Below are 23120 nucleotides of genomic sequence, written 5' to 3'. Positions count from 1 at the left end.
CATTAGCACAGCTCTTCATTGACTTGAGTGGGGGAAGTTACGCATGTGGATGGATTGCAGGAATAGATCTTTAAATTGACTAGTTCAGCACATCTTAACACCAAGGGCAAAGTTTTATTCATTGTCATCACAAAAGTACGCCTTCCTTGATCTCCAAAAATCTAAACCTGTGACTTTCCAGAGGCCAGGAGCACTCCTGTATTGATTTTGACTTGCAGCCTTATTATAGACAAATTAATGTACATGACTGACAGTGTGCCAAAGAGAGAAGAGAAGAAAATGAGTAATTAACATATATAGGGTATTACTGATTGCTTTTATGATTATCTGGATTTTAAGGTATTAGCTGGAAAAATATCCCTTAATCCCTTATTAAAGATAAAAGGCAAGTGATTACAAAGTAGAAGGTTGTTTTTAGTACTGAGAAGTACTGGAAATATGTCTTGGCTCAAACAGCAAACTAACCTTGAGAGCTAATAATACCAAGTAGCTCAGCTTAGTTGTTCTCCATGCTAAGGGAATTTCTAAAGTTTCCCATGTGTTGGGAGGGGGAGCCCAAGACAAAGCGACCCTTGTAAGACCCGACTAGATGCTTGGCACTGGGACAGAGTCCTTTGAATATCTGCATTAACTGAGTCCTGCTCAATCGCTGTGCTTCAAACTTTTCGCGAGCGGCCTACACTGAGGTTGCTTAACTTCATACTGTAATTCTAGTAAGCGCTACTGGAAGGTCTGCAAGCTGACATGACCCATTGACCCTCCGTGTGTATATTGGAGCAATATACTGCATCCTGCTCCTGCTTTAGAATAATTTTTATAAATACAGATCATATATTAATTCTCTTAATGGTCTTGTCCTCTTAAAAAAAACAAAATAGAGCTCTTGGTTTGTTTCTGTAAGAAATTCTAAGCTACTCTGAACAACTCAAGTAGATGTTTAATAATTTTCTAAGCTTAGATGCGAATTTAATCTTTGCAGAATTTGTTTTATTATTTGTCTAAGTGTCTAAAATGTCAGAACAGGAAGTATCTGTGCTCCTGAACTGCAAAGGAACTAACTTAAAATACAGTTATGGGCATGTATACAAATTTTTAAAAATAATAAAAAATCATTTTATTAATGAAAGTTAAGGAGACTAGTACTACTTTAAGTGACTCTGTCATTTAAGAAAATGAAAAGGTTTGTCTTTCTCTTCAGGATTTGTGTTTTTTTAAAAAAGTGACTTAAATTTGCTTTGCTCTTTCCAGCTCAAATTGGTTAAAGCAAGGTCATTAGATTCCTGAGCAAACACTTTCAAAAATGTGGGCTCCTAATTCCATATTTAGAGGTACCTGAATAAAAGGGGCAGATTTTCAAAGGGGCAGAACCACCCTTTGCAGACCCCAGCAGTCCCCAATAGGCTTTTGGATGTTCAGCACTTTTGAAAATCAGGCCACTTATTCATATGCCTAAATATGGGTTTAAAAGTCTAACTTTAGGTTTCTGTTTTTGAAAATCTTGGCTTTGTTATCCGTTCCTGGTTCAAAGATGTGGTGACGTGTGCTAAAGACATTTTCTCCACAGTCTTCCCACCTCCTCAGAGGAAATACTTGAGAAAAAGCCTGAAAGAAAATGTAGTCTGCAAAACAGGTGTGACAATTGGTCAAGTACAGGTGGTGAATAGGGGCATGTGTTTCTGCTGTTACAATAGCACCTGTTGTCTTCTGTTGAAAACATGTACAAAGTGAAAATTAACACACTAACAAGGAGTTATTTTTCTGCTATGGATGGTTTAAAATTGCAGTCTTGTGGTTTGCAAAAATAACAGGAGTACCTTGTGGCACCTTAGAGACTAACAAATTTATTAGAGCATAAGCTTTCGTGGGCTACAACCCAGTGGGTTGTAGCCTCCGAAGAAGTGGGTTGTAGCCCGCGAAAGCTTATGCTCTAATAAATTTGTTAGTCTCTAAGGTGCCACAAGTACTCCTGTTATTTTTGCGGATACAGACTAACACGGCTGCTACTCTGAAACCAGTCTTGTGGTTTGTGTTTCCGAGCTTGTTCCCTTTTATCAGTCTTGAGAGATCTTTTGACGTCAGCCCTGTGATGGTCTGACAGCGCTTGGTATCGTCTGATGCACTTCCTGCATTTAAAACTTCAAAATGCAGAAAAAGGGTTCACATTTGTCAGCAATAGGTCTGATGTGTACAGTAGTAAACGTGGTATTTAGATTGTAAACTCATTGGGGCAGGGAAAGACTTCATTATGTGTGTGTACATGCCTAGCACAGTGAGGCCCTGATTGGAGCTGTGAGGTGCTACTGCTATACAACTTTTTATTATTATTTATTTATTTATTTATTTATTAATAAAACTAGCTATAGACCAGTATTTAGGGTCCTTGTGGCCTGGGGGTGGGTGGGGGAGAAGTGAGTTGCTGAGCTCTCACTGAGAGAAAAGGGATATAGAGAAGAAAAGCAGAGTTGTAACAAGTTTGATGCATTGCTTTCATGTGAATGTTTTTAAAACACAAAGTTGGCTTTTTTTCATTACCACCCTTTCTGATCTCAGCTCCTAGACTTAACAACGTACAATACAGAATAGAGGTGTGGAGAGAGGCAAAGGAAGGCAGTGTTCTGAGCAGGGGCCAGGGTAGTTTTAGGATGGCGATGGGAAACTGGGTTAAAGGCTGAGCTAAAGAATCGGGGTTTAGATTTGATGTCACTGGTATCTCATGAGCCGTTCACATAAGATTTAAACCATTTTGGGCTGAATTAGGACCATATAGGGAAAATAAGGATCTGAATTCCCGGTAGTCAAAGATGAAGGCCTCATTGTGATGCTGTCAAGCAACTGTCTTATTGTCATTTTCATTTAACATAAGCAGATTTTAGTTTCTCTAGCACATATTTACAGTACTTCTAGAAAACACATATTGCAATGCCATTCTCAGTTTTTATGTTGAAATATTGTATGTAAAGCATCAATAAAAACAGTGTCAACCAGGAAAAATAGATCAAATATGCCTTTCAACCAGGGGAAAACCCCTCTTCACTGTCCCCTGGTATGAAAATAAAAAACATCCTGTATTTTAGAATGATAATTGCAGGGGGTAATCAGAGTAGGGCATGCAATGAATGTCTCTAAATAAATAAAGATCTCTATAACACACTGCTAAAAAAGAAAAATGAGGTGAATGGTATCACATTTAGTCCAGAAAGCACCATGGCAATTGGCCGGCCACATATGAGAGGAAGATATGAGCATTAACTTTTGAGTAGCAGACATCATAGTCAAAGGGGGATTAGATCTCACTAATCTTGTCCAAAGCACCATCCTGAAGGAAAAGATTGAAGATGAGACAGAAAAGAAATAATAGAATATCAGGGTTGGAAGGGACCTCAGGAGGTCATCTTGTCCAACCCCTGCTCAAAGCAGGACCAATCCCCAGACAGATTTTTGCCCCAGATCCCTAAATGGCCCCCTCAAGGATTGAACTCACAACCCTGCGTTTAGCAGGCCAATGCTCAAACCACTGAGCTATCCCATCCCCACCCCCTTTGGAATAGAGAATCAAGGATGAATATAGAGTAGGGTACATTGCTTTGCATCTGCAATGTAATTTTGGTCTCCTGCTATCATTGAGCCAGATTCCAGTACTCTTATTTATGCTGAATAGTTCCTTATTGTGTAACTAGACCCATTGTGCAAGAAGCCCCATTGATTTCAATGGACTTTTTGCAAAGCAAGGTGTTATCCAATGTGAATAAGGGTGTCGGAATCTAGCTCTTTCCAGATGGACTATCTCTACAAGGGAAAGGATAGGAGAGGAACCTATAAAATGTGGACCTTTTTCTTCCAGTGCCCTGTTTCTTATATAAAATGGAGAATAGGAAGATAATCTATCTAATCCAGCATGTAGGAACTAGGCTATTGGATCTGATAAGTGATCTATCTAATCTGGTATCTGATAAATTCCTGGAGGATAGGTCCATCAATGGCCATTAGCCAGGATGGGCAGGGATGGTGTGTCTAGCCTGTGTTTCCCAGAAGCTGGGAATGGGCGACAGGGAATGGATCACTTGATGATGATCTGTTCTGTTCATTCCCTCTGGGGCACCTGGCATTGGCCACTGTCAGAAGACAGGATACTGGGCCAGATGGACCTTTGATCTGACCCAGTATGGCCGTTCTTATGACAGTGGACAAGACAAACAACTTCCCGGGTCATTCAGAGGGAAGTGCAAGAAAAACGGTCAGAGGACAGTGAGGGAATAAACTGCCCATAGTGGATATTTCCTGATAACACTCTTTAGTTAGTGGCTACCAGGTGCCTTGAATCATGAGGGTTTATATCCCTTATAATTCATCCTTTCTACAGAACTGTTAATGATCTCAGCACTCAGATAAGTGTCTTAATCTTTTTTTTTGATTTTTGTTACGCTCTTGACCTCAATGAAGTCTTGTGGCAGAGAGTTCCACAGGTTAATTAGCCGTTAAAGTATTTTCCTTTTTTGTTGCCTTTACATTTTGTTTAATTTTATCTTGCTCTTTCGTATGAGAGAACCAGAATATCCAATTCAGTGTTAATCATTTTGTGAACTTCTGTCATGTCCTTTCTTATTCATCTCCTCACCAAACCAGAAAGTGCCGATCTTTACTGTTTTTCTTCATACCAAAGTCTCTTCAACCTCTAATCCCTTCAGCGTCCCATCTGTGTACTCATTCTGTTTTGATAGAGAGTTGTGTGAGGGTTTTTTTGAGTGGTGGTGTGCAGAACTGAACACGTGAGATGGCCCAGAAGGAAAGCACTGTGCAGCCCTCCCAAAGAAAACAGGACTGAAACAAAGCCTTTGTATTTCTAGATCAACTGGACTTTTCTTTGCTGATAATTTCTGAACTTTGTTTGCACAATGAGATTGAAAATGAAGGCTACAACAGCCACTGGAAAAAAAATTCTCATCCCAAAGACCCTCCTCTCTCTGTTGGTGCTTACGAAGTCAGACCATACAGGTGGTAAATTTGCCTCAAGTGTGAATTAATAGTAATATAATTTTGGGAGGATTTCATGTAGGCATGGTGGGCACATTCATGGCCCTGCACGCTGGAGGGCCAGCAGTAGTTCTACTTATGACTTGGATGCACATTTAACTGGGTTCTGCAGCAGACTCTGCTCTGTCAGCACAGAGTGTTGTATGAGGGCCAGGAGAGGGACTGTTGGATTCACGCAACCTCCTCAGCCATAGGGGTGCAGTAGGGCAGCAGCTTCTGCTTCAAGCTAGAATAGCAGTGGGAATACGGCCTAGGAGGTGGATTCCATTCCTACAGACCCCACTGAGCTCCCTGAACAATGGCTGTGCCGAGAAGAGAGGAGTGAATGTCACCCTAAATGCTTAAGCAAGCATGTGCAAAGTACTAGAAGCTGTGAACGTAGTAGAAGATAGGTGAAGTATATTTTAAAGCTATCACATTTTAACTGTACACAAACTGTAACAGTTGTAGATTCTCAAAAATAACTTTTTTGCTCCCTATTGACTTACCCTTTTTTATTCAGTAGAAATTAATTCCCTCCCCCTCCTGCCTTGTGTGTTGAGATGAGGTTCCAGCTGTTTTGCTCAACAACAAAAAGCTCAATGTATATATTCCTTTGTTGTACAAAAGCCTGCTTTGCATCTGTGTAATCAGTTAGTGATAGCACTGTGCACTGGCCACTGCTGAAGAAAAGAGATTAGACCAGGCAAAGTAGAGGTCCAGTATGACAGTCCTCTTGAGGTCCCTTCCAGTCCTATTTTTCTATATTTGTACCAGGGCTAGGTAACTGTGGGTGCAGTTTCAAGAGAGTTAATTAGAGTTCAGGCTTGATGGTTGGTAGGAGATGGTGGGTGGTACTCAGTGCAGAGACTAGAAAAGCTGGGGCACTGACTTCCCCTTTCCCTTTTTGAGGTAGAGAACAGACTGGGTAGGAAGTATGGGGAAGCTCATACGCTGGCTACGCATTTGATGTGTGGATAAATAAAGAGCTCCTTCTCCGGGGCTATCAAACCAGAACCTTTCACAAAGCCTTGAATTTCCTTAGGACCTGATCCAAAGCCAACTGAGTTCAGTGGGACTCTTATCGAGGACTTTAATTGGCTTTGGGTCAGGCTTTTGAAGTTTCTGAAGAACAGCAAAAAATATAAAACCCCAAATAAAACCAGAAATGTTTGGAATAAATTAAACTCACCAGTGTAGTGCTGTTTTGAAGAAAGGCTCCTGGACAGTTCCTTTACCCAAGCAATGACTCATTGGAAAAAGTCCATCTTGAACTTTCTCACTGTCCCTATTCCTAATTATTACATTTTGTCTCATGTACCCTTAAAAATCCTGACATCATTTTCCTTCCTCTTTGCCAAAATGCACAGGGTAATCTTCCATATTTTCTCTCTCCTCCTTACACACTCAAACCCATGTACATTGGTCTGTCTTTACCTTGTTTACACAAACGCGCACACACACACATGCTTTAGGTGATTAAAATCAATAAGTAAGTCTTCAGATGTCCTTCCTCTGAAAGGCAGAATAAAGCAAAGGTCATGATGTAGTAAGCTTATCCCACTCACTCACGACCTACCTGCATTAGGCCCAACCAAAGAGTTGATCATAAGGTCAGTGCTTGTGCCAAGAGCAACCCGCATGCATTTCACTGATTACCAATAGCTGCTCCATGCAGTCCAAACTACTATCAAAAATGACCTCCCAGTCATTTCCCCCCCACTGGTGTCTAATAATTAACAAACTATTTAATGCATGACAAGAAGACCAATTAACCCTAAAGCATTTAGAAAACTGCATGTAAATTACTTGTAATATGTTTCCATAAACATTAAATGTTGGGCAATTACATAAAGCGATAATTGCTAAAGTTTAATTAAAGAGCTCAAAAGAAAAGCTTGCTTAAGTAGTGCTTTAATTATGAGAACCCCACTAATGGTTTTGTTTTTAATCACAGTGACCCTGGCCTGTGTGAGTTTAAACAGGCTGAGGCAGCTCACATCCATTGTATTTTTAATAATGGAAGAAAAATAAAGGTGCTTCAACTTTGTGCACTTTAAACCTTAATTTGGTTGATCAGAGTAGCATAAAACTTTGAGAAGACAATATCAGGAATTAAAAAACAAAAAGAAATAAGACACAAATATTGTCTGGGCTTTATTTCTAGTTAAGTGGGTGACACCCAGGGATGCAATGTGCTGACTTGATTGGATACCCACTTGTGGGTAAATTTGATTTATTATTTTTAGCTTTACACTATACAGAATGTTGATAAAATTTGAATATTGGATGCGGTCTCTTATGGATGAATATTATATAGTCTTAGTGACTTGCTACTTGGTTTATAAATTTGTTCCAGCTCCTCCTCTTTAGGCACCCCAATCTGATTGTGCCTCACTTTTATTACTTGAAAAAAGTGAGTCTGGCATCAAGCTCTGTGATGAAGATTGAAGTCATTTAGTCTCTTTGCAAAACCCTTCTCCTCCTTAATTTGCTCTTTTTAGTTCCTGGTGGTCCGGCAGACCCACCAATTCTCCCACAGGCTTCTTTCTGCTAATATACTTAAACAGTTTCTTGTCATTTGTGTTAATATCTTTGTCTGTTTGCTTTTCAAATTCCCTCTTAACTGTCTTAATTTCCATCTTACCTTTCACTTACTAAAGCTTATGCTTCTTTCTATTGACTTAAACTTTGGTTGTGTTTCCATTTGCCAAAGGATATCTGTGTGGCTCAAATTACCTCTTGAATTTTGTCATTTAACTATACCTTTCATGCTTTCTGTACTGTTTAGTGGAATGCATACTTTCTCTGATGCATTTATGGTTGCTGAAGTAGACCTTTGTGCTGAGTCTATGGATTGAAATGTTCTTATTTTTGATTTTAGGGCCTTCTGACTAAGCTTTCTCACTTCCTTGAAATCCCCCTTTCTGAAGTTGAGAAATATAAATTGCTAATTTTTGGTAATATCCTTCCCCTGAGGGTAGTGAACTTAATTATAATGTAGCCACTTACTAAGGGCTGGCCTGGTCTACACTTAGTTTTACTAGTATATCTACGTTGGATAGAGGTATTATATTGGTTTGGTTTTGTTTGTTTTAACTGACATAGTTACACTGGTAAAAGTCCTCGTGTGGACACAGTTATATAAATATAAAGGTGCCTTACACTGGTCTAGCTTGTTTCCGTTTCTCCAACTGGAATACGTTATACCAATATAAACACTTTCATATACTAATATAGCCGTATCCACACTAGGATTCTTTGCTGCTTTAGCTATAGGAGTATAGTTAAATCAGCGAATCTTTCGAGTGTGTAGGAGCCCTCAGTGAATCAACTATAGTTACTTACTGAACCAGTTCCTGTGTGTTTATTCTCCGCTTAGCCTTCTCCATGCTGTAGAACCAGAGGTTAAAAACAGTCTGGTGTGTTCAGATTCACCCAAGGCAAAGTGAGCATCTTGAATGTTTAGTTATTATATGTTCACATTTCATTGCCCAAGGTTGTTTTTTTCCTCCATTTCATAGATGTCTTCCTATTATCTCAGCTCCTCTTCCTTTCTCAAAGGTGCTTTTTTTGGTGCTGACATTTGCATCGATACCTGCTGTGTGATACCCTGCTAGTTTATCTCCCTGACTCTCACTAATGAGTTCTGCAAGATCAGCCATCAATCAGGGATTTACTTAACAGGGTCAAAATCAAAATATATTAAGCCCTTGCTCTGTGTATGCCAGCATCTGTTGGGCAGATTGCTAAGTTCACAGTGGCAGAGGTATACGGTAACTCAGGAGACGTAATGTCCTGTTCATGCAGTTTAGATTCTGCTTCAGAGTAGCCGTACATCTGAAGGCGCAATCCCCTGAGCTGTACTCTTCAACAAACCAGCACACTTGCTTTTTCCAGCTTAATCATGTTCTTTGGAGGTTTAGTGGGTGACATAATAGTTGAGAGAGGGAGAGACTGTGGAGCTAAGAACAAAGCATGGGGGCAGAATCTTGAACTTCACTTGCTGTTGCATGGGGAAACCAGTGAAGAGCTGAAGATGCAGAAATGTCACCACGCTTTTGAGAACAAGTTAAATCCTGAGTTTCTTTATTTAAAGCCAGTTGGAGGTGGGGCGCTGCTGGCGGTGCTGAGCTGCTTAAAAACAAAAGTTACGGTTATTAATTTTTGAAACCACCAAAGCAGGAAGCAAAGCACTTAATAGTGTCAATGTCTCAGTAGGCACTGCTGTTTAGTGAACTACTGAGGCAAGAACGGTTTTTTAAATTGTTTTGACAGAGAGAAGGAAAAATTCCCTCAATAAGATTTAGCCACCAGCAACTTCAGGGTTGTCCTACTTATAGCAACAAAGTGACACTTCCGTTACCGTGGCCAGACAGTCTCTGGCAAACGACTTAGTACTGGAAGTAGCCAGCATGTGCATCTATAGAGATTTTAAATAAGGAATGAATGAATGCAATGCTATGCTACCAGGTGCAGATCTAAATAAGCATCTTCATCACATAGTTATGGCAAGGAAATTATGTGGACAAATATGCTAACACGTTAAATTAACTTGGGGATTGCAGCCACCATTGTGGGACAGATCTCGCGGCCCTTACTGTAGCAAAATTCTCCTTGATTTTTGGATTGGGAGATTTGTTTGAGGATTTGGCTGTGTGACTCTTTCAGAAGTGGTACTTAACCTTCAGCACCCAAAGGGGCAGTTTGTCACTGACTGAGGCTGCAGAGAGCGACAAAAGAATGGAGGCTAAGATTTTTCTAAGGGCACTAAAGAAAGTTAGGTGCCTGACTCCTATTGACATTCAGTGAGATTTGGGTCCCTAACCCTCTTAGGCTCCTTTGAAAATCCTGGACTAAATCTATTTTAAACTACAAAATGCACATACAAATTGTTACGAAGGAAAATGCTGTTGATGTAACTGCTACACATTTCTGTATGTCTCTGGGTTTTTTTTTTTCTCCCGTGGTAACTCCTAAAATGTCACAATGCTGTACTTTATTCCAGCTAGGCAAAAGAGCCACATGCAAAATTATTCAGAGCCATGGCCAGTGTTGACTATTACTGCTTTAGATAATTTCCGTAATGAATGCAAAGAGGACGTCACAATAAGTATGTTGAAGAATGGTTTGTTGCCCGTACGCTTAGACTTGAAATGTGATTCACCTCTGTCTAGCTTTTCTTGGGTGGCTCTTCTGTTGTTCTTCCATGTTTCTATCTACTGGAATCTAGCCTGAGTCTCTGACATTGGGCACCTTGTGAATCATTTGTATCTGTGCAAAGTAAGTGCAAAATGAAACCAAATCAAAATTCTCCACTCACACTGTGTGATAGCCTTTGATGCTTACTGTGCACGCTCTCAGTAATGAATTTGGATTGTTGAGCTTCCTCAGAGTTCCAGCTAGTGAGATACTATATGAAGATGGCATCTCTTTGCTGTGCTTTAAATTCCATCAGCTCAGAATTTCAAAACCTGCAGGTGATGCTGTCACACACAAGTAAGGCTCTTGGAACCATTATAAATAATAATTAACACTCCCCTCCCCCAACATGCCTGATACTGATGAGGTTTTGGCAACATTTAAACAATTAAAATGAGGGGGAGGAGAGGCGAGCCAAAGCTAACACATTGGGTGTGATAGACATTTAGCACTCCTGGAAATGCATGTCGTGATGCAGTGTGTCTCCGTTTCAGCAGATGTTGCTTAAAACACCATGGAGCTAAGACTCAGCACATATTAAAGATGTAGAAACAAAACGGAAAATTTTCCATGTGCCTGCAATTGGTTAAACAGTAGCTAACGAAGACTTCCGAAGTGCTGAAGTGGTCAGGGCCTATGTGGAAACTGATTGAACAGGACAAATAAACACTTATGAGACTGAGTTTATAGAGAGATTCTCTGAAGAGTTTAATAGCCATAAAATTGCCTATTGCAGCCAGAGGGTTGGAGCTGGAGTTGGGGGTGTGTGTGGGAGGAGGGGAAAGAACCATTTCACATTATCAGAGGATAAAACTTAATATTCAGAGGAAAAGCCTGAAGTTATTTCAGTCCCATCTTTGAGTGTGTCACTGTGCTCTCATTCTTGTCTCAAAAGGATGAGAAACAAGAAGCAGGTGAACAATTCCTGACTTGTAGGCTTAAGAAATAATAAATCATTTAGCAACGGAAGTTGTAGCCTGTAAGAGGAAAGATCTAATGTGCTACAGGGCATAGGTACCACAGTGATACCTTTCTTAGAAATGTGTTAGAAGTGAGATGGGTTTCAGCATGTTAAAGGAAAACTTGTACCCACTTTACCCATCAGTCTAAGGCCAGATTCTGAAATCAGTGGGACTCTTTGTGGAACATGGTGCTAATTGATGTGAGTGACGGTATTGGAATCTGGCCCCAAAGGGTTTAAACCCCTCCTCCCCCCAACTTGTCTCTAAATAAACTGAAATGCCTTTTGTTTATTTAACGGGGAGAGTGAATTACTTGTGAGGTATTTTTGAGCTTTGTTGTTCAGGCAGCCATCCTTTCTACAAAGTTATTTTTTTTGAGACAGTGGCAATATTAAACCTGTGAGGAGTATGACTCCAATCAGCATTTAATACTGGTGTAATAATGGGAAGAGCAATAAAAATTCATTTTAGAAAGGGAAATATTTAAATATTGGGGTTTTTTTGGTTCATTATTAAAGTGGATTGGAAACTGGCTAATAGTCCCTTAAATTGGGCTCCAAAATTTGCTAATGTTGCAGCTTGACATCACTTTCAGCCTCCAAATTTAGCCTAAAAACTGTCCAATATCTTCAATGAGGTCCAATGTACATGCCCATTGTAGGTCAAGTGGATTTATGTCATGCGAGGGTTTGTAATCTCTACTTTGTAATAATATATACAGTCTATAAAACAAAGTATGTGTTGGCTGCTGGACTTGAACTCCAAAAACAGAAATGTCACAGGCATATTAAAGGCATCTCTGTCTTTCACAGTGCTTAAGTTGAAACTTGATGAGTCTGGAAAAAAAATGAGGGGGAAAGGGAAATTTCCCAGTTTAATAGCAATTTGGAGACTGATAATTGCAGATTAGCATCTAAGTACAACAGACACAAACTCATATCCACATGACGTGATGAAATGCCTCATCCTGCACCATTGAAATCAGTAGGAGTTTTGCCACTGACTTCAGTGGGCACAAGATCAAGCCCATAATGCATTAAATATTCACTCTGGTGCAGCTTGATAATCATGTGCATGCGGGAGGCTATTAATAATGCATCCTTTTTGAAGTTGTATGCAGCTGCCTATGCACATGACATGTTCTGTTGGTATTTTTATTATCTGCTTCCTGAACATGATCTACAAATTTCTGACTTCATTGACTAGGATCTCTATTAAGTAGATCTGTGGTGAAGATGTTTAGGGTTACTATTTCCCAGAGTCGTATCCAATTGTGAAAGGAATCTGCTCGGATCAATGAGAGAAGGAATAGATGTTTGTGGTCTGCATTCTACCAAGGAGCCCTTCTCCTCTTACTGCATCTTCCTATCCCAGTCCTGACCAAACCGGAGGTGGCCATGGAGTGGGTGAAGAACTGGTCTCCAGGAGAAGTTGTCTTGCTGTGCCTCTGAATCCCTAAGAGCATGGTGATTGTGTCTACTCCTCCTTGCCGTCACGCTAGTAGCAGAACCAAGGAAGGGGCGTAGTTTTCACAGCTGGATGCTGTTGTAGAGTAGAACTATTTGTGTGGTGGGAGTGCTGGTGAGGAGGCAGCCTAGGCTGTGCTGATCCAGTACGTTAGCCGGCTAAGGAGAGACTGAAAGGGCTCTGTAGAAGTCCAGAGTCTTAACTCCAGTATCCTCCTCCTTCCCCCATCCTTTCTAGCCATAAACTCAGGCTATGTGAGAAGCAATGGTATTCCTCCGTGATTAGAACGGGAAAGTACAAGATTGCACATTGTAAAGGCACTGGATAGACCACACCAGCTAGCTGGAAATGAGGAGTCACTGGAGGAAACTGATGAGATGCCTATTCAGGAAGCATGTGCGCTAATTGTATGTGTTGGCAGTGTGAAAAAATGTTAATGTTAGAGTGGAAAAAAATCTGTAACTTTCATGAAAACTGCCCTGTTTACTATGCTCATTAATGGTACACCGCTACCTCGATATAAAGCGACCCGATACAACACGAATTCGGATATAACGTGGTAAAGCAGTGCTCCGGGGGAGTGGGGCTGCGCACTCCAGTGGATCAAAGCAAGTTCAATATAACACGGTTTCACCTATAACGTGGTAAGATTTTTTTGGCTCCCGAGGACAGCGTTATATCGAGGTAGAGGTGTATCCGTAGCTGTAGCATCAGCTCCCCGTCTGTCACCTTAAGTTATCCTCCGTGGGAACTCAGAACCAAATAATTGCTTGAATCGTGACCAAATTCTACTTGGAATAACCAGAGTACAGATCTGTGCTATTTTAACACGAATGCCTTGGAAACACACATTTTACAAGTACAGCCATGTGTGATGCATGTATATTATTGTGGTAGGGAGGGGTTCACTGGGGAACTTTGTCATTTTTGGAACCGCTGATTAGTACTTTATATCAGGTGGCCTTTTCTGCAGGAATGCAATTCCCCTAGGCCCTCAGTGGTTGGGTGTAGCGGAAGTATCATACTGCAGGCTCTAATGAGAGAGAGAGAGAGAGAGAAAATATCATAAGCCTAAATAACCATAGAGCAAAAATCTTTTGTGGGGGAAGTTGTTAAATTGTTTCTAGTAGCGGATAAAACTATTGTGACTTAGGAGTGAGGTCAGTAATTGAGTCAATGTCTTTTGTTCTTTCTTTTCCTTTGGCAAGGAGCTGAACAGAACATGTCAGAAAAAAATTCACTGCTCCTGGAACAAAACCCTTTTAAAAACATGTCAGTGATTTCTTCCCCCCCCCCCCCCCCCATTTTCCAGTGATTATACTGTTATAGTACAAACCAGAAAAACTTGAACTGTGACCTGCTCCATTCTGCAAACATCACCCTGAACTCTCAGAGCCCAGCCGGATTCTTTCTGTCTTGCACATCCTTGTCGGTAACACAGATTCTGCAGGTGAAATGACGTCACTTTCTATAGAGTGGGGTTGCAGTGGTGAAAATGAGGACAGAACTTGACTCTGCAATTAGAATGTAGTTAACATGTCGGTTGATACTGTGTGAGCCACAGCAGTGTGGACTCTCTAGGGCTCATGGGTGTACAAAGTAGTGAGGTACTTTTATCACTGAAGTTAGCAGATATGAAACTGAATACACATAGGGAAAATCAGATTGGTTGATTTAAGAAGTTGCCATTTTTGCTTTGTGGTAGGAGACTGTAAGCCCCACCCTGACAAGGCAGGTGCCAGAGAGGTCCATGGGACAGGGCTAGCCTTGCCCTTCTGGCCTTGTCAGTCATGTATGATAGGGAGCAGGCCTTAAAAAGGGAGGAAATTGTGGTCATCTGGGGAGGGGAGCAAAGCAAAGTGATGCAATTGCCCTAAGCAGGAGACTCTTGAAGCACCTCCTGGAGCCATAGGGGGAACTCCCATCCAGTAGATCATCACCCCAACCCTACTGGGAGTACAGCGAACTCCCAGGGTGAGACTTAAGAAGGCCTGCCAGGGGTGGAGCCCCTGGTAAGAAGTAAGGAACTAGGGCCTATGCCGGAGCCACCCAGTGGGTGTGGTCAGGTTCTCCCACCATCTGGGAGAAAAACCTGAGGTGGCTCCTTTTACCTACATACTCACTTGTCAGACCAGAGTTGCACTTTAATACAAATGATCTTCCCAGCTATACAGAGAAGAGGCTTTAAAACCCCAAGTGCCAGTTTGTGAATGCCTTAATTACAGCTTCTCAGTGTGAGGAAGTTATCCATAATCTGGCCCTAAAGTAGCAGGTAATTTCAGGATAACTGGAGCTCTCTTGGTGCCTCTGTGTATTTGTGCGAGTAGTGAGGAGAGCTACAGACAAATGGACTTTCTTCTTTACCAGGCAAGAATAGTGATGGAGGCTCCTAATGACTGTAGACAATTGCAGCAGCGGTTACCTTGATGTTGAAGTTGTAAATTTAGCTACCGTTAATATGAAGTAGTGGTGCTAGAATGTGTCTCTCTGTATATCTGAGCTCCCTGAGATTTCTGTGTGTTGATGGAAATTGATTTTGCCTTTGGGAACCTGAGGGTATAAATTGTACTCCTAATTGGCCTGAGCTGAACTAGGAGAAACTGCTGATGTGTTCGCTCTCCTTAGCAAGTGATTTATTTTATAAGCCATTACATGGGCCACCTCCAGCTGATGGGGGGTAGGGGGGAAGGGAGATTTAAAAAAAACCACGACATGAGTGACACACATTTAAAAATGTTGCATTGCAACATTTTTACCATCTGCAATTAATACTTTAATTCCTTGCATGTTGAGGGAAAAATTATCCATCAAATTATGGATTAATGCTTTCTCAAATGCTTACATCTGTCTGTTGTCGGGTTGTTTCAGGGATGAGACTGCAATAACACTCCCCACCTTCTGCCTCTCTCCCTGCCCTGAGCCCAGGACTTCTGAAAACCAGTGGCTGTTCCTCTGGTTAATGGTGCTGGTTTCAGCAGCTTCTAAATTGGGTGGACAAAGGGAAAGGATTGAAAAGCATGGATGAGGGTGACATTCAAAGGTCAGACAGTAGGAGGCCTTCAGAGTTCAGCATGGAGGTTAACTGCACTCTGGTCCTCCGCCTGATATTAGGCTGTATACTTAGTACATGCTGTTTGCTCAGGGGATTAAGATGAAAATATGTTCTCCTTGCTTAAGAGAGCACATAAACAACCCATAAATGGCCCATTAACCTACAAAACTGCACTAAAGAGCATGTGGTAAAGCAAGCCATAGGAGACCTGTGACCCAGCAAATTCCTTAATTGGATTGTGGACCTTATCATCCGTGCTAAATGCAGTTAATTTGAAATGAGCAAAGACAAAAGAAAAAAGAGCAAGAGACTTAAAGGGTCTAGTCTAATGTTTAGCTACAGTATTTTGAGGCTGGATTTAGCATTGAGTACCTTGTAATCCCTGCTATAGAACAATCCTGGTGAATGCTTAGTAGTGAAAATTTCACATCTGAATGTGGAGTTATTAAGCAGTTGAATAAGACATAAAGGCAATAAAGTTTCCTAGTTTCCTCTCCTCTAAATGATTTAAAAGAGAAAAATCTCAATCAGCTGTACAGAAGATAGTTCAGAACTTTAAGGGAACTGCTGGTTCACTTTTTAAAACGTTTAGCATGCCTAAGCTATAATAAATAGCTTTGTTACAATATTGATTTTTGAAGAACTGGCAAATCGTTTTAACTTTGTCTGTTTTAAAGCTTTTGACATTTTAATTTTTTAAAGACCTTTTAAAAAATGTAAGAAGTGAAATCAGTGCAGATTGGCAGTACCAATGATTTGAAGTCCCCAGAACAGCTACATTACAGGCACATTTAGAAGCACAAACTTCCCCACACTACCTTGCACCTCAGTCTTGATCTGGAGTGGGAATGGGTAGCTCAGTCTCTATACTCATTCCAGAGACTGGCATCAATGGTGGCCATGAAGTCTCTGAGAGGCTATGAAATGGCAACTATTTTTAGTTGCAGCTTCCTGAGCTGAATTGGAACAAGTTACCTAAAGGAGAAAAGCTAGATCACTGAAACCTACATCCCAACCCATTGCAGCTGGATTTTGGGTGTGGGTGTGAGAGAGAGAAAGGGACCATCATTTTTTGTTCGTGCAGTGTCTAACACAGTCCATGATTAGGGCTCCTAGGTACTACAACAACGCAAAATAAATAATACAATAATATGTCATTGTGCCAGGCATTGTGCGTACAAACAGTAGCATCCCTGCCCTGAATAGCTTACAGTCTATATAGACAGACCTATTATTATCTCTGTTTGACAGGTGGGGGAACTGACAGACAGACTAAGTAACTTGCCCAAGGTGACTGGAATTCTGTGGCAGAACTAGAAATTGAACGCAGACCCTCAAAGACCCAGTCCACTGCCATAGCCACAAAATCATCCCTCTCCCCCTCCGCTCATAAATACTCACTTCCATTTTGCAATTAACACCATTTTGGCTACAAGGTCATTTTTCATCTACAGTGCTGTGGAAAGCTAAATATTTAGGAAGAGTTCTATTCTAGCACTATTTAAAAGCAGCGATGGTAATGGTATTTTGGGTTTTATAGTTTGCCAGTACCTGACGAGGGAGGCTGTGGCTCTTTAGAAAAATTTTCATTTTTTTTTTTCAAGGTCAGCACTTTTCCTCCTCCTTGGGGTCCTGATTCAGCAAAACACTTGTGTGTGTGATTAAGTCCCATTTGATTTCAGTGGAACTTAAGCAGTTCTGCCCCCAGCAGTACCCCCTTACTCTGGGTTTCCCCTTCCAGGGGAACCTCCACCCTTTTAAGCCCACCATGCCTCAGTGGCTACTGCCAGTCATCATCTGGGGTAGGACCTGCTGCCTTCGCCTATTCCCAGGCTGTATCTCTGCAGCCCCAGTACCTCTGTAGGCCTGCAGCCTGGGGTTTTTCCAGGCCGGAGCTCCCGAGCTCCCTTGCCCTTTTCCCCAGCCCTGCTCTGCTTCAGGTACCTTGCTCCCAGGCACCTAGGCCCTTCCCACTTCAGGGCTAGAGTGAGACTCTTATCAGGGCCAGCTGGGCCCTAATTGAGCTGGCCACAGTTGTGGCTGCTTCTCCAATCAGCCTAGCTTGGCTGGTTTTACCCCTGTTCTCCAGGAGTGGGGCAGCTGCCCCACTACATACCCTTTAGGGGTAAACACAATGAAATGACTTGCAGTTCAAAAATGAAAGGGTACATCAGTATGTTTCCACATATAGTCATACAGGTGATGAACAAACTGATCTGGTTCACATTCTATTTGAGGGAAGGTGAGAACTCATTCAAGTATAGTAACATGGTAGTGAACAGTTACACAGATCGGTTATAGAATAGGCTTCTAGGTGATATACCTGGAGGATGGTTACAGTGGAAATGGGTCAGAAAATAGAATCACTGGAACTGTTGCTGAGCAGCAGGACTATGGTTAGAGGGTTTGGCCTTCATGAGGTGTGTGCTTAGAAGTCCAGTGCTCGGTACTGGGGGGACTGCACCTCATGTTCCTGCAGAGATCAACTGAAAGAGAAGCAACATCTCAAAACCGAGAAGGAGGATAAAGCAGAGAGAAGATAAATTATGTATTTACAGGGCCAAATTTGGAGCTACACCCATTGACAGTGGTCCAAAATTTGGTCCATAATGTAAAAATGTGGTGTCAATAAGCATTTATAGCTGTCACATTCAGCCAGAGAGGGAGGAAGGCAGTGCCTTGTATTGTTCTCTAGTGTTATCCAGGGTTGCTCTTGATTTGCTCTAGAGCCTGTTGCCGATTTGCTCTAGAGCCTGTTGCCTTCATGCTCATCAGGAAAAGCAGGGGAGTCCTAAAAAACAAACAAGCCCTAAACCAAACTGCAGTCCACCTAATGGACTATGTACTGTTAAGACATATTCAGAGAATGGCTTCTCCAGAGTTGTTATAGAGTATGAAATGAGAGGGGTGGGGGAGAGAGCTCAGTGGTTTGAGCATTGGCCTGCTAAACCCAGGGTTGTGAGTTCAATCCTTGAGGGGGCCATTTAGGGATCTGGGGCAAAAATCTGTCTGGGGATTGGTTCTGCTTTGAGCAGGGGGTTGGACTAGATGACCTCCTGAGGTCCCCTCCAACCCTGATATTCTATGAAGAGAAGAATGTACAAACTTCAGATGAATGCTAAGGCCATTGGCTTGATATTGGATCCAGAATTATGATGTATCCCATAGCAGATCTCTGGGATTTTTCTTTGAATCCCCCTTCTCATAACTTATATCAAACTTGGTTTTAGTGTCTTTTTTTAAAACAGAAGTTGTTCAAAGGCACAAAGACATTCCTATTGAAAGTCGGGGGAAGTGCACCTGTCTTTGAAAATCTTCCCCATAAACAATACATGTTCATCCCCACACCTCTGCTTCCATCCTCCCCCCTGCTTTCCCCAAAAAGCCAGAGGAAATTAAGCAAAGATTCAACAAGTACAATGAAATTTCAGTCAAAGTTAAAAACACCTCCCTGCCTCACTCTGTTTTGCCTTAGTGTTGCACGGATTTTGAAAAAAGGAGGTTTGTATACCACGGTCTGATTTTGATTTTTTTAGAACTGTAGTCTGTGTCCTGATAGTCAGCAAATGATTGCAGCCACATTTTGTAGCTCTTAGACTTCCAACTGCTTGAGCTGCAGTAGCATTGACAGTGCTCATTTAAAAACAAAAGTGGACTTTTATTTTTTGTATAGTGTAAATAATGGCACAAGGGAAATATCTGGGGGGTTTTATTATAAAAACATGGCCACCTTAATTAAAGGTGTAGCTGCAATTGAAAAATAAGTGCATTTAGGCCCACTTTTGCTTCATAATGTATAGAAACCATGAAAGGTCTCTTTTTAGGGCAGGGGAAATTGTTCTTGCTTGTTTCTTTACATTAGAAGTTCAGATCTCGTCTACCCTGGGAAACTCTTATGGTGACTGGAGAACTGGTTAAATATTTCTATTGCAAGAGAAGGAAAGTTGAGCTATCGACAGGGAAGGAATTTGTTTGTTTTTTCTGTTTGTTTATTTAGGACGTTTTAACAAGTTTACAAATCCTTGCCATGTAAATATCAGAAATAAAGCCGCCATTACAACAGGAGCTTTTATTTAAAGAGACTTTATACAGAAAAATAGGCATCAGGTCTTTCTTTTTAACAGGATGTTACCATATTACAGAGGGAGCATCATTAGAAAACCTATAATATGTTGTTTCTAGTGATGTTAAGTTGAGTGAAATCCAAATAGACATATATTTAACAGACCAGGAGTGTCTATCAAATGTTAATTGGACACATGTGTTGGTGTTTTTCAAGGTGAACGTACTTTGAGTATAGAATAAAAGATAGATACTTAGATATTTGGTTATCTGTCCTCAGTCTATTTTGTATGTAACTGGTATGTTAATTTTTTCATAACCATGGCCTCCCATATTTTTTTGAATCATTCTTATATGGGAGAGGGGAGGAATTTTTAGTTAGACTGATTAGAATGCCTACTTTGTAAACTTCTATTTAACTCTAAGGCCCAATAAACACTCAGTTGAAAGGATATCTTTCTTTAGGTTTCAACACTCCACTTCGTCATTTTAAAGTGTGAGAACTTACAAAAACTTCTTCGATCTCAAGCAATCCCCTAGTAAAACCGTAGGGAAGGACCAGACTTGACATTTCTGATAATTGAAGTTTAAAAAAAAAAAAAGTGGGGAAAAAGCCCTTTCTCCCTCTTAAAAATCAGAACCAAACCCAACAACCGTCCTTTACCTCTTCTTCATACACGAGAAAGAAGCAAACAAGAGCACAAACCACTATTTTAAAAGTCTACTGCAGGTTACATTTAAAGACAGTTGAAGCATGAGGTTTTGTTGTTGAGGGTATAGTTAGACCTGTAAAATACCTAGAGTGAAGCTGTAAGTCCTTTATTATAAGGATAAGATAACTACTCTCTTTCCCCCTTGAACTGGCGAGAATTTCAGTTAATTTTTCCTTAGCTAACAGGTCAAAAGGAGCCCCACAGAACTTTCAATTATCTGCTTTAGCACGGGGCCATATGGCAAAATGAGTTTTCTTTTCCTTGAATGGACAATATTTTACCTGGGGGTTGTTTTTTTCCAGTGCGTTGATGCCTGACTAAATACGTTCGGGCACAGTCTTCATGTAAAGACGAGGCAAACTTTTTTGTTAAATATTCCTTTCACTAGTAATGAGTCTTGGAGGGTTACAGATTGGCTTGCAAACCAATTAAAAAGCCAGCTTCATCCAAAGGGAGGGGAAAGCTGCAGTGGGATGCTGCTGCTTTTCCTCTGCTGTATACCCCCAAAACAGTTTGGCTTAAACTGGTTTTATGTCATATAAAAAAAAGGGCTGGAGGACCTCAGCTGATCAGAGTACTAAAGGTCCTGGGCATGCACCATAGAACGTATTGGTTTTGAGCTTGATAGTTCTCTTTTTACAAGGGGCTGTGGATTGTTGTAACACAGTTAGGGACTGTAGGAAGAGGCAAGTCTTCCTGAACTTTACTCCCAGCTTGAAGTTTTAAGAAGTAAGTGGGAGGAGAGGGAAGAGAGGGAACTATAGACAGAGAGAGAGAATTAAAATGTCAAGTGAAAAAGGCAACACGGAGAAAAAGCTAAATAGCTTTGGGGAGAAGGGGAAGGAGAGAAGCCGAACATCCCAGATCATCATTCAGGCTGTTAACCGCAGTATTTTCACCTCTGCAGTCTCCCCCGCTGCCGAGCGAATCCGCTTCATTTTGGGTGAAGAAGATGACAGCCCTGCACCCCCTCAGCTCTTCACCGAACTGGACGAGCTTCTGGCTGTTGATGGACAAGAGATGGAGTGGAAGGAGACGGCAAGGTGAGGCATTTTTCCTTTACTACGAGAGGGAGGTGCAACTGCTTGGGAACCTTTCTGGGAAAGTCGTAGAGAATAACATCCCTGTTTAGAGGATGGTTCAGAAGTTGTCCTCCTCTCAGATTCGATGAGGCTCTTCCAAAAGGGAGACCTTAGTGATTCATTCCAGCCTTTATTTAAATCTTCTCTAAAAACAGAAGATCTAAAGTACCGGATTCGTTTGAATTTATACTTTCTCCAGAGCCAAAAGCATACCTCGTGCTTTGCAAACAGGTAACTCATGCTGGCCAAAATTGGGTGCCTGAAGTTAAGCTTTTAAGGCCTCATTAAAGCTACTTTTGTTTTGGTGCCTAAACATGAATCTAGGAGCCCAATTTCAGATACAAGTTCGAAAACTTCAGTCTTGGTCTTTGTCCTGAGTAGCTAATAATTACATTAATTTTAAATGAGTAAAAAACACCCAAGTATTTTTTTTTTTTTTTGTAGCCAGTTATTCCCTCGGGGTATTTGCTAGAATAGATGGACCATTTTGATTTTTCTGATTTTATTCTCTGTGTTGTACTCTGGAGTTAATTCAGAACTGCATGTCTAATAGTCCATGCAAATTGATTTTAGACCATTTTGTGAACAATGCATACAGATAAATCAGATTGGAATGTTTAATCATGATATCTGCAACTAATTTAGCTGGCAGTATTAGCTGTTCATAATTGCTTCTATTTAGCATCTCAGGCTTGCTAGGTTGAAATTTTTCTGTACAGTGACAATAACTGGTCTTGAAATTTCATCTCTTTGTGCTCTATGAGAAGCTGCATGAAGTATTAAACTTGGGTATTCCACTAGAGAGAGGAATTCAGAGTAAATATTTTCCAGGGCTTTTTCCTCCCCCCCCCCCCACCTTTTGAATATTAGCTTTTCATTTTCCTTTGTCGCTCTGCTAAGCTCTCTCTCCACCTTCCAATCTTAAAGGTCTCTGACCATGTTCGTGTTAGTCCCTCTTATTTGGTTACCTTAATCGTCTTTTACCTGTGATTTTTAATGAGCCACTCTACTTGTCCCCTTATCTTCCTCATTTCTACTTTTCAGTCTCCTGTAGAGCCTATTTAAAGACTCTTCACCTTTACTCTTTAAATTCTTGCTTATTGGTCTTTCTTTTCTCCCTGTATTACTCTTTTCCTTATCATTAGTTCAGTATTTGCATTTTGTTGTGTGCATCACCTCTCTGCTTTCTAAAGCTGATTATTCCTTCCACTGACTATACCACATTTCCCTTTTAGAAGATCTAATGAGAAAAATTAACCATTTATCCATTTTCATGTCTTATGTCTAAACTTATAATTCCTTATGTGGAACAGAATGTGCCTTCTTCCTTCAGTGTGAAAATAGGCCAGGAGGTTTCTCTTAACTCCACAAATATTGCACATCTTTTAGGCTGCTCTTTTATTTTAATTGTGATTATAAAGAGGTAGGCAGCGTACACCTGATGAGGAGCTGTTGGTGTGAATTTGATTTGGCTTAGTGGGTAAAAGACAGTATTTAATTGTAAGGACCCTCTTTCAGAGCCAAAGAAAAAGGAGTCTCAGCTAGGTTTTTCATGAGGGATCACCAAAGT

At 41.0% G+C, this 23120-nt stretch overlaps 1 protein-coding gene across 2 annotated transcripts in view; it reads left to right on the top strand.

Annotated features, from left to right (window-relative positions):
- Window positions 1-23120, top strand: part of SLC4A4 (solute carrier family 4 member 4) — a 224516-nt gene that overhangs the window by 59814 nt on the left and 141582 nt on the right. For both annotated transcript variants that reach the window (XM_065404796.1, XM_065404797.1), the window contains exon 3: window positions 21376-21511. In XM_065404796.1, coding sequence (XP_065260868.1) covers window positions 21376-21511 — 136 coding nt within the window. The remainder of the gene's footprint in view (window positions 1-21375; window positions 21512-23120) is intronic.

The sequence above is a fragment of the Emys orbicularis genome, chromosome 5 (genome assembly GCF_028017835.1).
Source record: "Emys orbicularis isolate rEmyOrb1 chromosome 5, rEmyOrb1.hap1, whole genome shotgun sequence".
NCBI classification, from domain to species: domain Eukaryota; kingdom Metazoa; phylum Chordata; order Testudines; family Emydidae; genus Emys; species Emys orbicularis.
This window is presented reverse-complemented; position numbering and strand designations above follow the sequence as displayed.